The sequence below is a fragment of the Myotis davidii genome, unplaced genomic scaffold (genome assembly GCF_000327345.1).
Source record: "Myotis davidii unplaced genomic scaffold, ASM32734v1 scaffold684, whole genome shotgun sequence".
Lineage (NCBI taxonomy): Eukaryota > Metazoa > Chordata > Mammalia > Chiroptera > Vespertilionidae > Myotis > Myotis davidii.
The window spans coordinates 2,079,401-2,091,907 of NW_006295564.1; the positions used below are offsets into that span (position 1 = coordinate 2,079,401).

Sequence of the window (12,507 nt, forward strand, 5' to 3'; positions counted from 1 at the left end):
AAGAGTATTTTCTTACTGATTTCAGAGAGGAAGGGAAAGGGAGAGAGAGAGAAACATCAATGATGAGAGAGAGTCATTGATCGGCTGCCTCCTGCACACCCCTTTCTGGGGATGGAGCCCGCAACCTGGGCATTTTGTGCACCGGGCCTTTAGTCATTACATAAAAGGGTACGGTCTTTTTTATTTATTTATTTTTTTTATTTTAAGTTTTATTCATTTCACATGGGCCGGATCTGGCCCATGGGCCGTAGTTTGCCCACGGCTGTTCTAGACTCTGGGAGTACAATAATTAAATACTTTCTGTTCTCATGAAGTACATTTTAGTGTTATTCCTACATAGATCAGTGGCTATCAACCCTTGTTTGATGGTGTCTACCTCAAATCCACTGAGTCACAACCCCTGGAAGTTGGGATTGAGTTTAGATAGCCTTTTTTTTTTTTTAACCTTTTTACGGGTAAGCATTCAGGGTTCAGAACCATTCTTCTCCATTTCTAAATAAGTAGTTCTCCCTTGAAAACTTACTACTCTCTTGAAAACTTATGAAAGCAATAGGGCTCTTAAGAAAAAAAGCGCACGCACATATATACAGTGTTAGGGGTTCACAGATATCCTGGTTCATTAAAAATCACTGATCTAGCTGATGGGAGCCTGATATATAATAGGTGCTCAATAAATATTTGTGGAATTACAGTTAGATTAAGTTCCTCCTTATCCATGGAAAATATGTTCTAAGACCTCCCAGCAGATGCTTGAAACAGCAAATAGTATCAAAACCTACAGTATATATATTTTTGCTATACATACATACCTATGATAAAGCTTAATTTATAAATTAAGACATAGTAAGAGATTAACAACAATAACTAATAATAAAATAGAACAATTGTAGTACTAAACTGAATTAAAAATTGTGTGAAAGTGGTTTCTCTCTCAAAATATCTTATTGTACTGTATTCACCTTTTCATTTAAAGGAAGCACTTAGCTTCTCTTTGGCTTATCTGAATTGCCTTGCACTTTAGGGCCTTATTAAGAAAAATAAGGGTTACCTGAACACAAGCACTGCAATACCTTAACAGTCAATTTGATGATGAGAAGGCTAAGAAGTGACTATGGAGCAGGTAGTGTATACAGGGTGAATACAATATAAAGGGATAATTCACATCTCAGGCAGGATGGAGCAGGAATATGGGAGGTTTCATCATGCTACTCAGAATAGTGTGTAGTTAAAATAACTTATGAGCTGTTTATTTCTAGAATTTTCTATTTAATGTTTTTGGGCCACAGTAGAACATGGGTAGGAGGGAACTACTGTACTTGAAAGGGGAAAAGATAAGTTACTTAGAAAGATGTTTTCTCTTTGCACAGTATAGATTACTATAGTACTAGTACCTTGAGGATCATTGCTGTTGCTAAGAGTGGGAGAGGTGTTCCTCATTTGAAAATCAAACTGCTCAAGGTCACACCTGTGACCTTGCATGGTGCACATGAAATAATGAATGTACTGATAATTCAATTTGGGTACATTATGGATTTAAAAGGTTTTTAATGTGCTGATTAGTGAGTCACCATCATTTACAGAATTGTACCTAAAGAAACATACCTAGAATCTACCTCCTCTTTTCTAGTCCCAGTTCATAACAGAATCTTCTTTCCTTTAAACTCTTAGTTTCCTAAATGGTTTTCCTGCCTGCAAGCTGTTATGCAATCCATTCTGTCTTGAATTATCTTCCTCAAACGTAAATATTACCACTGCTAAACAGAAGACTAAGGTAAGAGGTTTGGTTCAAATCCACTTTCCACAACTTACTAGTTTTATGTCTTGGGCAAGTAATTTCATGTCTGGTAAGTCTTAGTTTATTCGTTCAAAACATAAGACTCCAGTAAAGTACATAATAGTTCTGAGCACATACCTAATAATAACTCAATAAATTTTAGCTGCTGCCATCCTCAATATGATCATCATGTCTTCCTCTTTGATCAAAACTTTCTAGCCGAAACCGGTTTGGCTCAGTGGATAGCGCTTTGGCCTGTGGATTGAAAGGTCCCAGGTTCGATTCCGGTCAAGGGCATGTACCTGGGTTGCAGGCACATCCCCAGTAGGAGATGTGCAGGAGGCAGCTGATCAATGTTTCTCTCTCATTGATGTTTCTAACTCTCTATCTCTCTCCCTTCCTCTCTGTAAAAAATCAATAAAATATATTTAAAAAACAAAACAAAAAAACTTTCAAATGCTTTCTCTTGGATAGCTCCACAAAATTTACAAAATAAATATCTACAGAATAAAGCACAAACTCCTTAGTAAACTATTCAAATCCCATCTGACTTTAGCCTTCATTTTTCAGTGTTTTCATACCTCACCAAAGCTGCCTATGATTTAGAACAAAATGCCTCTATAGCTCCCTAAACATCCAATGTATTTTAATATTTCAGAGTTTTTGCTAACACTGTTGCCTCTGTTTGGGCTGTCTTTTAACTTCTATCTCCTGAAAGCTTAATTAGTCTTTCTTCAAAATTCAATTTACACATTCCTCTGCCTTTGGCAAAGCCCTCACTGATCTATCCAATGCAATGCTGATTACTCCCTAAGAGGTTCTAGACAGTTTGTTTATGCTTTTAAAAAAAATCAGGTTGCTTATTAGATTTAGTTATATTATTTGGATAATTAGGTTGCAGTTTCTTGAAGATAAAAACCGGATTCGATTTTTCTATAGAACTACAGGCCCGGTGCATGGATTTGTGCACTGGTGGGGTCCCTTGGCCTGGTCTGCGCCCTCTCGAATTTCGGGACCTCTTGGGGAGTGTTGGATAGCCAGTTTTGGCCTGATCCCCACAGGCCTGATCCAGACAAGAGGGAGCCCGATCCTGTGCTTTGAGCGTCTGTCCCCAGTGTGCGTTATTCCTTTATAAAACATGTGGAATTCTTAAGAACTTATTAAATATTGTTGTAAATGAAAGAACATGATAAGTAGAAAGAATATACCTAGGATTTTATGTTGGAGACTTTTGTTTAAAGTTGTGTACCAGTACTTTTGCAAGTGTGACTTTGGAGGAATTATTTAACTTTTCTCAGCCTCATTTCCTCATCTGAAAAATGCAGCTCTATTTCTTGGACTTGTGTGGGTTAAATAAAATGATACATAGTGTTCCTAGTATAGTCTAGTACTAACTGGCACACATTAGACACTTTCCATCTCTTAATATAAATAAATTCAATATATATAATTTATATTTTTTATTATATAACCATTTCCCAGCATATTTGCCACAATTATTTTGTGACACAAAAGACACAAATGATTTACCAGTAATCTTAGTACTACTGATCACCTGGAAAATTTGACACGTATTTACTATGGCCATAAAGTTCTAGACCTTTGACTTGTTTTCATTTTAAAATTAAAGAGAGAAATAAAGTACCATATTCAAGAGTTCTATCCATTTCTGATTTAAAGTCAAGCTTTGCTCAGAACAATATTTCTTTATCACCAATTCTTAAGAGGGTCAGAAAGGGATAGTGAAAACAGCCAACTCAAGCTCCCATATATTCCAGTAGTAAAACCTGCCACTTAAGAGAACCCATATACAGCTTCCATTACCATTCTGTTCAAGCACCTCACAGTTCCTGAGTGATGGTGTCTTTTGAGAAATGGACTGTTCTCTAAGACACTACAAATTGGTAGCGGGCCTAAGATTAGCCTCTCAGTTACTCATCTATTTCTGCCCAACAGGTGTGGATCTGCCCCTAAAAGAATATCAGTCAGTATATCGCCTCAAATTAAAGCCACATGGATAAAATGCTGCTAAAAGTTATGAAGCCCAGAAAGACCACGCCCCCCAAAAAAATTTAAAAGAGAAATTCTCCTGATTAAATTAATAGGTCAGTTCTAGGTTGCATTAATTTAAAAGATAAATCAACAGCATAAAAGTTAAACAGCAAAGTTCTTTCCTTGCTTGCTCCTCTTAAACATGACTTATTATTTAAAATATAAACAAATCTCTGTAAGCTATACAACTAATTCAGTTTTAAAAGTGACTACATAAATTGTTTTATTTTGTTCTTGTCAAAAAAGAAAATAGCTGCCTTTTACTAGATCATACAAGATGGATAATAAAAGCTTCAGAGAATATAAGAAGGTATAAGAACAAAAAATCACTGTGATTTTCCTATTATACATTACAATCTAATTTTTGCAACTCTACCTTAGTTTATTAGTAGATCTACATCAGTGGTTATTATTCTGGGCAATTTTGTCCCTCAAGGGACATATAGCAATGTAGGGGGCGGGGGCGGCATTTTTGGTTGTCACAGATGGAGGAAGCATCTACTGAATAGAGGCAGGCCAGGGATGCTGGAAAACATTACAATACACAGGATAATGTCCCCCACAATAAAGAATTAGCTTGGCTCAAACATCAATAGTGCTAAGATTGAGAAACCCTCATGTACTATTATATTACCATGTAACTGAATATTTCTACTAGCCTATATGTCTTCCTAACTCTTGTCTTATCACTCATTCCCAAACTTACCAGATTGATCTTCCCAAAGCAGTGCTTTCATTACAGAACTAGAGGCCCGGTGCACGAAATTTGTGCACGGGTAGGATCACTAGGCCTGGCCAGCGATCAGGGCTGATCGGGGGGCCTTATGGTTGTTGACCAGGGCCTTTTTTCCCCTGTGCTGCTGGCTGCGGCCTTCCTTCCCCTGGCTGCTGGCTACCAGCTGGGGCCTTCCTTCATTCTGCACCGCCTCCTGGTGGTCAACATACGTCACAGAGAGCGGTCGAACTCCCGAAGGGACAATTTGCATATTAGCCTTTTTAAAAAATATATATTTTATTGATTTTTTACAGAGAGGAAGGGAGAGGGATAGAAAGTTAGAAACATCGATGAGAGAGAAACATCAATCAGCTGCTTCCTACACACTCCCTACTGGGGATGTGCCTGCAACCAAGGTACATACCCTTGACCGGAATCGAACCTGGGACCCTTGAGTCCGCAAGCTGACGCTCTATCCACTGAGCCAAACCGGTTAGGGCCATATTAGCCTTTAATATATAGGATTCTTCTGTTCAAAAATCTTCAATGGCTATTTATTACAATACATTAAATCTAAACTCCTCAGCCTAGATTTTAAGTTCCCTATAACCTGATTCAACCTCAATAGTAAAACCTTATCTCTTGCTACTCTCAATTTCCATTCCAGCCAAGGCTATATTATACTGTTCCCTTGTTCCTAAATACCACTCTCAACTTTGGGCTTTTGCTCATGCCATTCCATGCCAAAAATGTTCTTCCTCTTCTCTACCAATTTAAACCATTTCCATCTTCCTAAAGCTTTAAGTTTTACTCCTTCAAGAAAGCTTCCCATTTTTCTGGTCTGCAGTATTTCTTTCCAAATTTCTTTATTATTATCTATACAACCAAACACATACTGACTTACAACATTATCCAATTGTTCCTGCTAAGCATTTTTATCTTTCCACCCTTCAAAAGATTAGAGTTATATCTCCACATTTCTACTGGCTGATTTCACAAGTCTCCAACTAAATTTGTACAAGACAGAATTATTAATTGCCCTCCTTTAAATCGTCCCTTTCCACAAAGGATTCTCCATTTATAAATGGCACCACCAAAATGAAATCCAGGCAGCCATCATTACTGTTCCCATCCAATCAATATCTATATCTAATTGGTTCTAACTACAAAACATCTGTTGAATTTATCTACCTCTTTCCTACTCCACTGCTACCATTTTAGTCTCTGCTACCTTCATCCTTAGACTGTTTTTACTTTTGCCTCCCTCCTCCCATTACACGTCTTAAAGTAGCCAGAGAGATCTTAACATCTACATAAGATCACATCAACCCTCTGCTGAAAATCTTTCAATGATTTCCCATTATCCTTGCAATGAAAATGGCCTTCCATTACTATGCAACTTCAGCCACATCGGCTTTCTTTCAGGTCTTCCAATGCCAAGTTCTGCTATGTCTTAGGGACTCTGCATATACTGTTTTCTCTTAATGCTCTTCAAATCACTGTTTCTTTCTCAGCCTTCAGATCTCAGCTTCAATGTTATTTGTTCAAAAAGGTCTTTTCTGACACTTTGTAAGAAGGTTTTAGAACTTTTTAATATTCTTCTGTGCTTGGCACATAGCAGGTACATAACATTCTCTCCAATTTGATTTTTCATTGAGGCTGCTTCTTAACTTTTTGTCATTTTGCATTACCTCTTTTGGTGGTCCAATTACAAATCTGACACCTGAGCTTGGGCCAGGGCCCTGCTATTATTAGGTTTCTCTCCTAACATTGTATTTTTAATGTCCTTCTTATGACAGTTTGTAATTATTATTTTGTGACTATTTGTCTAATTCATTCTCTCTTAACAGACCTTAAACAAAAGGGATATATTAGCACACTAGTCCATAAAGGAATTAAATTATTATGTATTTACAGTGACTTCTTCCTCCACCCCTATTCCCCAAAGCTTAATCTCTCAGTCTAGGTACTATGTAGCACTGTCTTCAGGATACTATATTGCAGTGATGGCGAACCTTTTGAGCTGAGCGTGTCAGCATTTTGAAAAACCCTAACTTAACTCTGGTGCCGTGTCACATGTACAAATTTTTTGATTTTTTAAAATATATTTAAATGCCATTTAACAAAGAAAAATCAACCAAAAAAATGAGTTCGCCATCACTGCATTGTATCGTTGGACTAAAAAAGGAGCCACATACTAAACCTGACGAGCTCAGGGAAGGCCTGCATGGAGGGCCTTATAAACTCAGAGATTGAAAGAAACTGCATCGGTGCTCGCTTCGACAGCACATATACTAAAATTGAAAGGATACAGAGAAAATTAGCATGGCCCCTGGGCAAGGATGACACGCAAATTTGTGAAGCGTTCCATGTTTAAAAAAAAGAAAGAAAGTAACTGCATAAGATGGTGTGAACATAATAATTCTTAACTAAAAGTTGAGTCATGGTGGGTAGTCACATCCTAGACAAAACTCAATCTTTATCTTAATTTAGCCTATCTTTTTTTGCAGCTAAGATAACATACCCTTGGAATGTCAGAGTAATCCCCTTTTTTCTCAGGTTATAACTCTCACCAGAACATGAAACAACTGAACCCCTTTATTTTTATCTTGTTCCCCAAATACCATCTCTATGTGCCATAAACGTTCTGTTTACCCTATATACCCACCAATGTCAAAGAAGTATGTGACTGTTTTCCACTTTACTCAATTTCAAAGATTTCCCTGCTTTGCTTTCTCCTGCCCTCTTCATCTATCACCAATGAATTCCATGTAACCCATGTTACAGCTCCTCCTTTGATATGTTAAGAGTATAAAATAAGCTGTAAAACTGCCATTCTCAGGAACATTTTCTCAATCTGTTGAGATTTTGCTTTCAGGCAACTATCATCAGTTTGGCTCAAATAAACTCATAAAAATTCTCTACAGGTTTAGATGTTTCTTACATCAACATACCTAAATATAAGGTAATCTACTTTCCAAAAGAAAAATCCATAACAAATGTGTTTCAGCTAACCTAAATATAAAATTTCTGAATGAAGATCAAATGGTCCAATGCCTATTGATTTATCAATTTAGATACAAATATATACTTTTAAAATCACAAAATGTATTTAGAAATTTCACTTTTTTCCCTATTCTCATTGAGTAGAATAATTTTACCAAAACTATTCACATATATTATTGACATTAATCAAGCCTTTGGGGAAGGGATGGTGTCATCTAACACAATTTTCCTGAATACACCACCTTCAATGTTATTTGAAATATAGTACTCTGAATCCATGTTAGTTGCTGTCCCTGTACATCTTATCCCAAGCCAAAAGCACTCCTTCACTATATAATGACCTCTAAAACGATATTAGCTATATAGTACCCACTTAATAAACTGCTTAGTAAGGCGATTTTTACAAGGCTTTTTTACAACTTCATCCAACATTCCTGTGAACTGATAAATCTATTAAAATGTCTCTGTGTTTTTTAAAATCAATTTCATCAGGTGAATTTTATAAACATCCAAATTAGCACCAATTGAAGTCAGTTAGGCTTGTGTCTTTCCCAAACATTTATATTAAAAAATGACAGCCCTAGCCAGTTTGGCTTAGTGGGTAGTGTTAACTTGCAGACCAAAGGGTCCTGGGTTTGATTCTGGTCAAGGGCACGTACCTTGGTTGCAAGCTCCTCCCCGCCGGGGCTCCTGTAGGAGGCAACCAATTGATGTGTTTCTCTCACGTTGATGTTTCTCTCTGTCCTTCCCTCTCTCTAAAAAATCAATAGAAAAATATCCTAGGGTGAGGATTAACAAAACAAACAAAAATCAATAAAAACATTTTTAAAAAAAGACAAAATTTCTACACCAACACCACCCTTGTCCCAAGTCTTTTAACCTGGGTGTTAGCATTATAGAGACCCCTCAGGAGTTCTGGCCACGGACTAACAGCTCCCTCCTCAGCCAGGACCTCTTGGCAAGACTGTAACTAGTGATGTTTGTACAACCAAAGACTCTATTTTGTGGTTTAAGGAAAATAAAATTGACTACATTTCACCTTAAAAAAAAAAAAGACAAAATTTCTGCCTCATAATAGGAGAGATTTTTGTAAAGACTTGAGGACCAAAATTTTGCTACCACAAAATATACCCTTTTGTGATACTGATTTTAAGCCGGTTATTAAGAAACAAAAGACTTAGAACCTTTGACTCTCCTCCCTTACCTATTTAAAGGAATTCAGATAGAAAAAGCTTCACCTTATCATCACAATATAAACTAAATGTGGCAGAAAGTGAGAAACCTAGCAAAGCCTGTTTGTTGAGCTTCCTTCTGTGTCCCACTGTTTCTGGGTGGCCCAGCAAAAATTTGTTTCACACATGTTTGCTCTTTCTTGCTTACCTGTGAATTGCCTACTTTCCCTTTGAAATCCCAGACCCCTGCCCCCTTCACCTTTGATCAAAATGGCATACACATCTCAATTGTTCAATTCATCTTTGGGTCCCATTCTTGTGTCACCACCCCATGTATACCCACAATAAATTTTGGACATTTTCTTGTTAATATGTCTCATGTTAATTTATTAGCCCACCTAGAAGAACTTAAAAGGTAGAGAGAGGGAAAGTTGGTTTTTTGCACCCCAAAGACAAGTAATACTTTTCTATCAGAAATAATTTGGAGGAGGAGCTATATTTAGGTTCACATGTTTATCAAACTGGCTACCCACATTAAAACTTTAAAGAAAAAAGTCCTGGCCAGTGTGATTCAGTTGGTTGTCCTGTGCACTGGAGGGTGGAGAGCAGGAGGTAACCCATCGCTGTTTCTCTCTCTCTCTCCCCTCCCTTCTACTCTCTCTAAAAAAAAGCAATGGAAAAAATATCCTCAGGTGAGGGTTAAAAAATAATAAAATAAGTAAGTAAATAAATACCCAGGTTCGATTCCGGTCAAGGCCATGTACCTTGGTTGCGGGCACATCCCCGGTGGGGAGTGTGCAGGAGGCAGCTGATGGACGTTTCTCTCTCATCGATGCTTCTAACTCTCTATCTCTCTCCTTCCTCTCTGTAAAATATCAATAAAATATATTTAAAGATAAAATAAAATAAAAATCAATGGAAAAAATATCCTCAGGTGAGGATTAACAACAACAACAATAAACCCCAAAGAGTATTACTGCCACGAATACTTTGAGGACACCCAAGAGGTACTATCTACTAAAAAGCTACATATTTCTTTTATTCACCATGCTTTTATACAAGTTGAAATTATTAAACAGTGGTTATAAGCTAGCAATACAACTAGTTTATCATTTTAGAAGGCTTTTGGGGCCAGGGGAGGAAAAATGCATCAATTCTTAAGACAAAATTACAAGAATATGAAACAAATTAAACAACTTGAGTGCTCAACTTATCCATTTAAGGTACAGACAGCAACTTCTAATTTCATGTGAGGCCTCAAAAACAAAATCTTAAATGGGACTTTTTACTAGTATGCGGAATTTGGATGTTAAGAAATAGCTTTAGGCTCTGGCCAGGTGGCTCAGTTGGTTGGATCACTGATGCTATACACCAGAGATTTCCGGTTCACATCCTGCTGAGGGCACAAACCCAGGTTTCGAGTTCGATCACCAGTGGGGGTGTGTATGGGAGGCAACCAATTGATGTTTCTCTCTCTCCCTTCCTCTCTAAAAATAAAAAATCAATAAAAACATATACTCACTCGGGTAAGGATTAGAAAAAAGAGCCCTAGCCAGGTGCTCAGTGGTTAGAGCCTCAGCCCAGGGACCGCAGGGTCATGGGTTCAATTCTGGTCAAGGGCAGTACCTCGGGGGCACGCTCCATCCCAGCCAGGGCACTTGCAGGAGACAACCCATTTTTTTTGTCTCTCTCACATGATGTTTCTCTCTCTCTGTCCCTCCCTTCCACTCTCTCTAAAAATCAATGGAAAAAATATCCTCCAGTGAGGATTAACAACAACAACAACAACAACAAAAGAAAAAAAGTTTAGAAGCACTGGCACAACTTATAAACAGAGAAAACTTTCTAAAATAAAATCCCACATTAGATTAATTCAAACAGTAATAGCTGCTATATGGAAAGAGCTGGAGAAGCCAACTAGGAGAAACGGATATTTTATCCTTTGAAGGAAAAAAAAAAAAATCAAGGAAATATGAAAGTCGTGATGTATTAAAATATTTACTCTTTAGCTATCACAAGCCCATTAAGGGTCATATGAATTAATTTCTAGAATCGGCTGGCTTTAGAACTTCAAAATAAACACTGCCCACGACTCAAAGACAGCAGTTGACAGAGGTCAACGCTTCTGATCCGGTCAAGATCAGGTGGTCGGTTGAAAGCCTCCCAGGCCGGCCCATCGCCAAGGGGCAGGGGACTCGGTTTCCCCGGGTGGCAGGGGGGATGCGGTGGCCCTGCCTCGCACACCCAAGTCCCACAGGATTTCCTCCCTGCCCTCGGCATGCCCTGGTGCGGAAAGGAGTGTGAAATGATGGGAATGCCATGAGCTATCTGCCTTTCATTTCCCGAACGCCCTATAAAACGCAAAAACATCCCGATCTCCATCAGAGGCCACGGGAGAAACTCACATCTGCCGTCCCCCCTCCCGCCACCTCCCCTGGTGCAGGTGCTTGAACCTCAGCCCTGGGCCTTGGGAGTTCTCTTCCGAGATCACGGTTCAGTGGGGGAAATTCACTGCGAGGAAAGCAATGTGGGCTAGTACATCTGCTACCAAAATAGAAATTAGTATTAAAAATACCGACCCTCCCCTCCTCCCTCTACCTTCTCACAGAAAACAAGAATAAAACCCACCCTCACCCCCCGCGAACTTGCCCCCCTCCATTATGAAGACCTTACACGCTCTGATCCAATGTGCGCCCCAATCACCTCTCAGGTCACAGAGCACCTGGCGCCAGCTTTCGCCCCCACGCCCCGAGGTCTCCCCCGAGCCGCGGCCAGGCCCCTGCACTGACAGGAGGGGCTCGCAGCCGGAGGTCGGCTCGGAGGAGAAGGGAGGTAGTATCGCCAAACGCCGCTCACACTAGGGAGAGAAGTAACGTCGGGCCGAGAGGTAACGCGGCTTCGGTCGCGGGCAAGGCCTCTGAACTGACGGGAAGACCCGCAGGACCCGGCGTAAGGGGAGGCGGGAGAAGAGCCCGGCCTAGGCCGCACCAGGCCGCGGAGTGGCCGTACGCGGCTTCCCGACTGGGGCCGCGAGCCAAGCCTGAGAGAAAAGAGTTATCATTACCTGGACGGGTTCCTGCAGCACCGTCATCCTTGAGGCTCAGGCCCACTTTCTGCAGTGCCTCAGGCCCCCCCCGCAGTGGCTCCGGCCCGGCCAGCCCCGGCTCATTTAAACTCACCAGCGACCGTTACCGGGGGATGGGGGCGGCCGAGCGATTGCCGAGCACCTCCGAGCGGGACACGGAAACACCCGAAGTGGAGAGACCCGCGCGGGAGCCAGACGAAAAAGCCCGAGAGAGGCCGGAAATGCCCGCGGTGAATCGGCGGAGGAGGAGACCGTTGCCGGAAATTGTCGAGGGTCACCGGAAACTACCGAGTCTGACCCAGCGCATAGGTTCCTCTTCTCGGCCACGCCTTTACTCACGTACGCCACGCCCAAGCGGCCACCCAAGGCTGGGCCACGCCCAAACGGCAATCACCGAGCTGGGCCAGAGGTGCCTGAGCGGGCGGGGAGCGTTACGTGGCCTTGCTGCCTTCGCGATTCGCCCCGCAGCCTTTCTGTATTAATTGGTACTTGATAGTTAAGCAAAGGGTAAAACTCGAGAGTTTGGGGCTGACTTTAATTAATCAAGATTAGGTCTTTCATTCATTCATTCATTCCAGAAGTCTCGGTTCATGACTCAAACGGAAATAGGAAATTTGGAAGGATTGCCACCCTCCAAAGTTTTAGCATGGCCCTGTTCTCAAAGTGATTACAGTCTCTTTTAGGGAAGACCAGTGTGACAAAG

General features: G+C 40.4%; 1 protein-coding gene across 4 annotated transcripts in view; it reads right to left on the reverse strand.

Moving 5' to 3' along the window:
* CDC27 (cell division cycle 27) overlaps positions 1-12,022 on the reverse strand; it is a 51,382-nt gene extending 39,360 nt beyond the window's left edge. For 2 of the 4 annotated variants that reach the window (XM_006770268.2, XM_006770267.2), the window contains exon 1: positions 11,784-12,020. In XM_006770268.2, the coding sequence (XP_006770331.1) occupies positions 11,784-11,810 (27 nt within the window). In that variant the 5' untranslated portion in view covers positions 11,811-12,020. Of the gene's footprint in view, positions 1-11,783 lie in introns of all 4 variants that reach the window. The other 2 variants (XM_006770266.2, XM_006770265.2) reach the window with 2 other exon arrangements.
* Between the last annotated feature and the right edge of the window lie 485 nt (positions 12,023-12,507).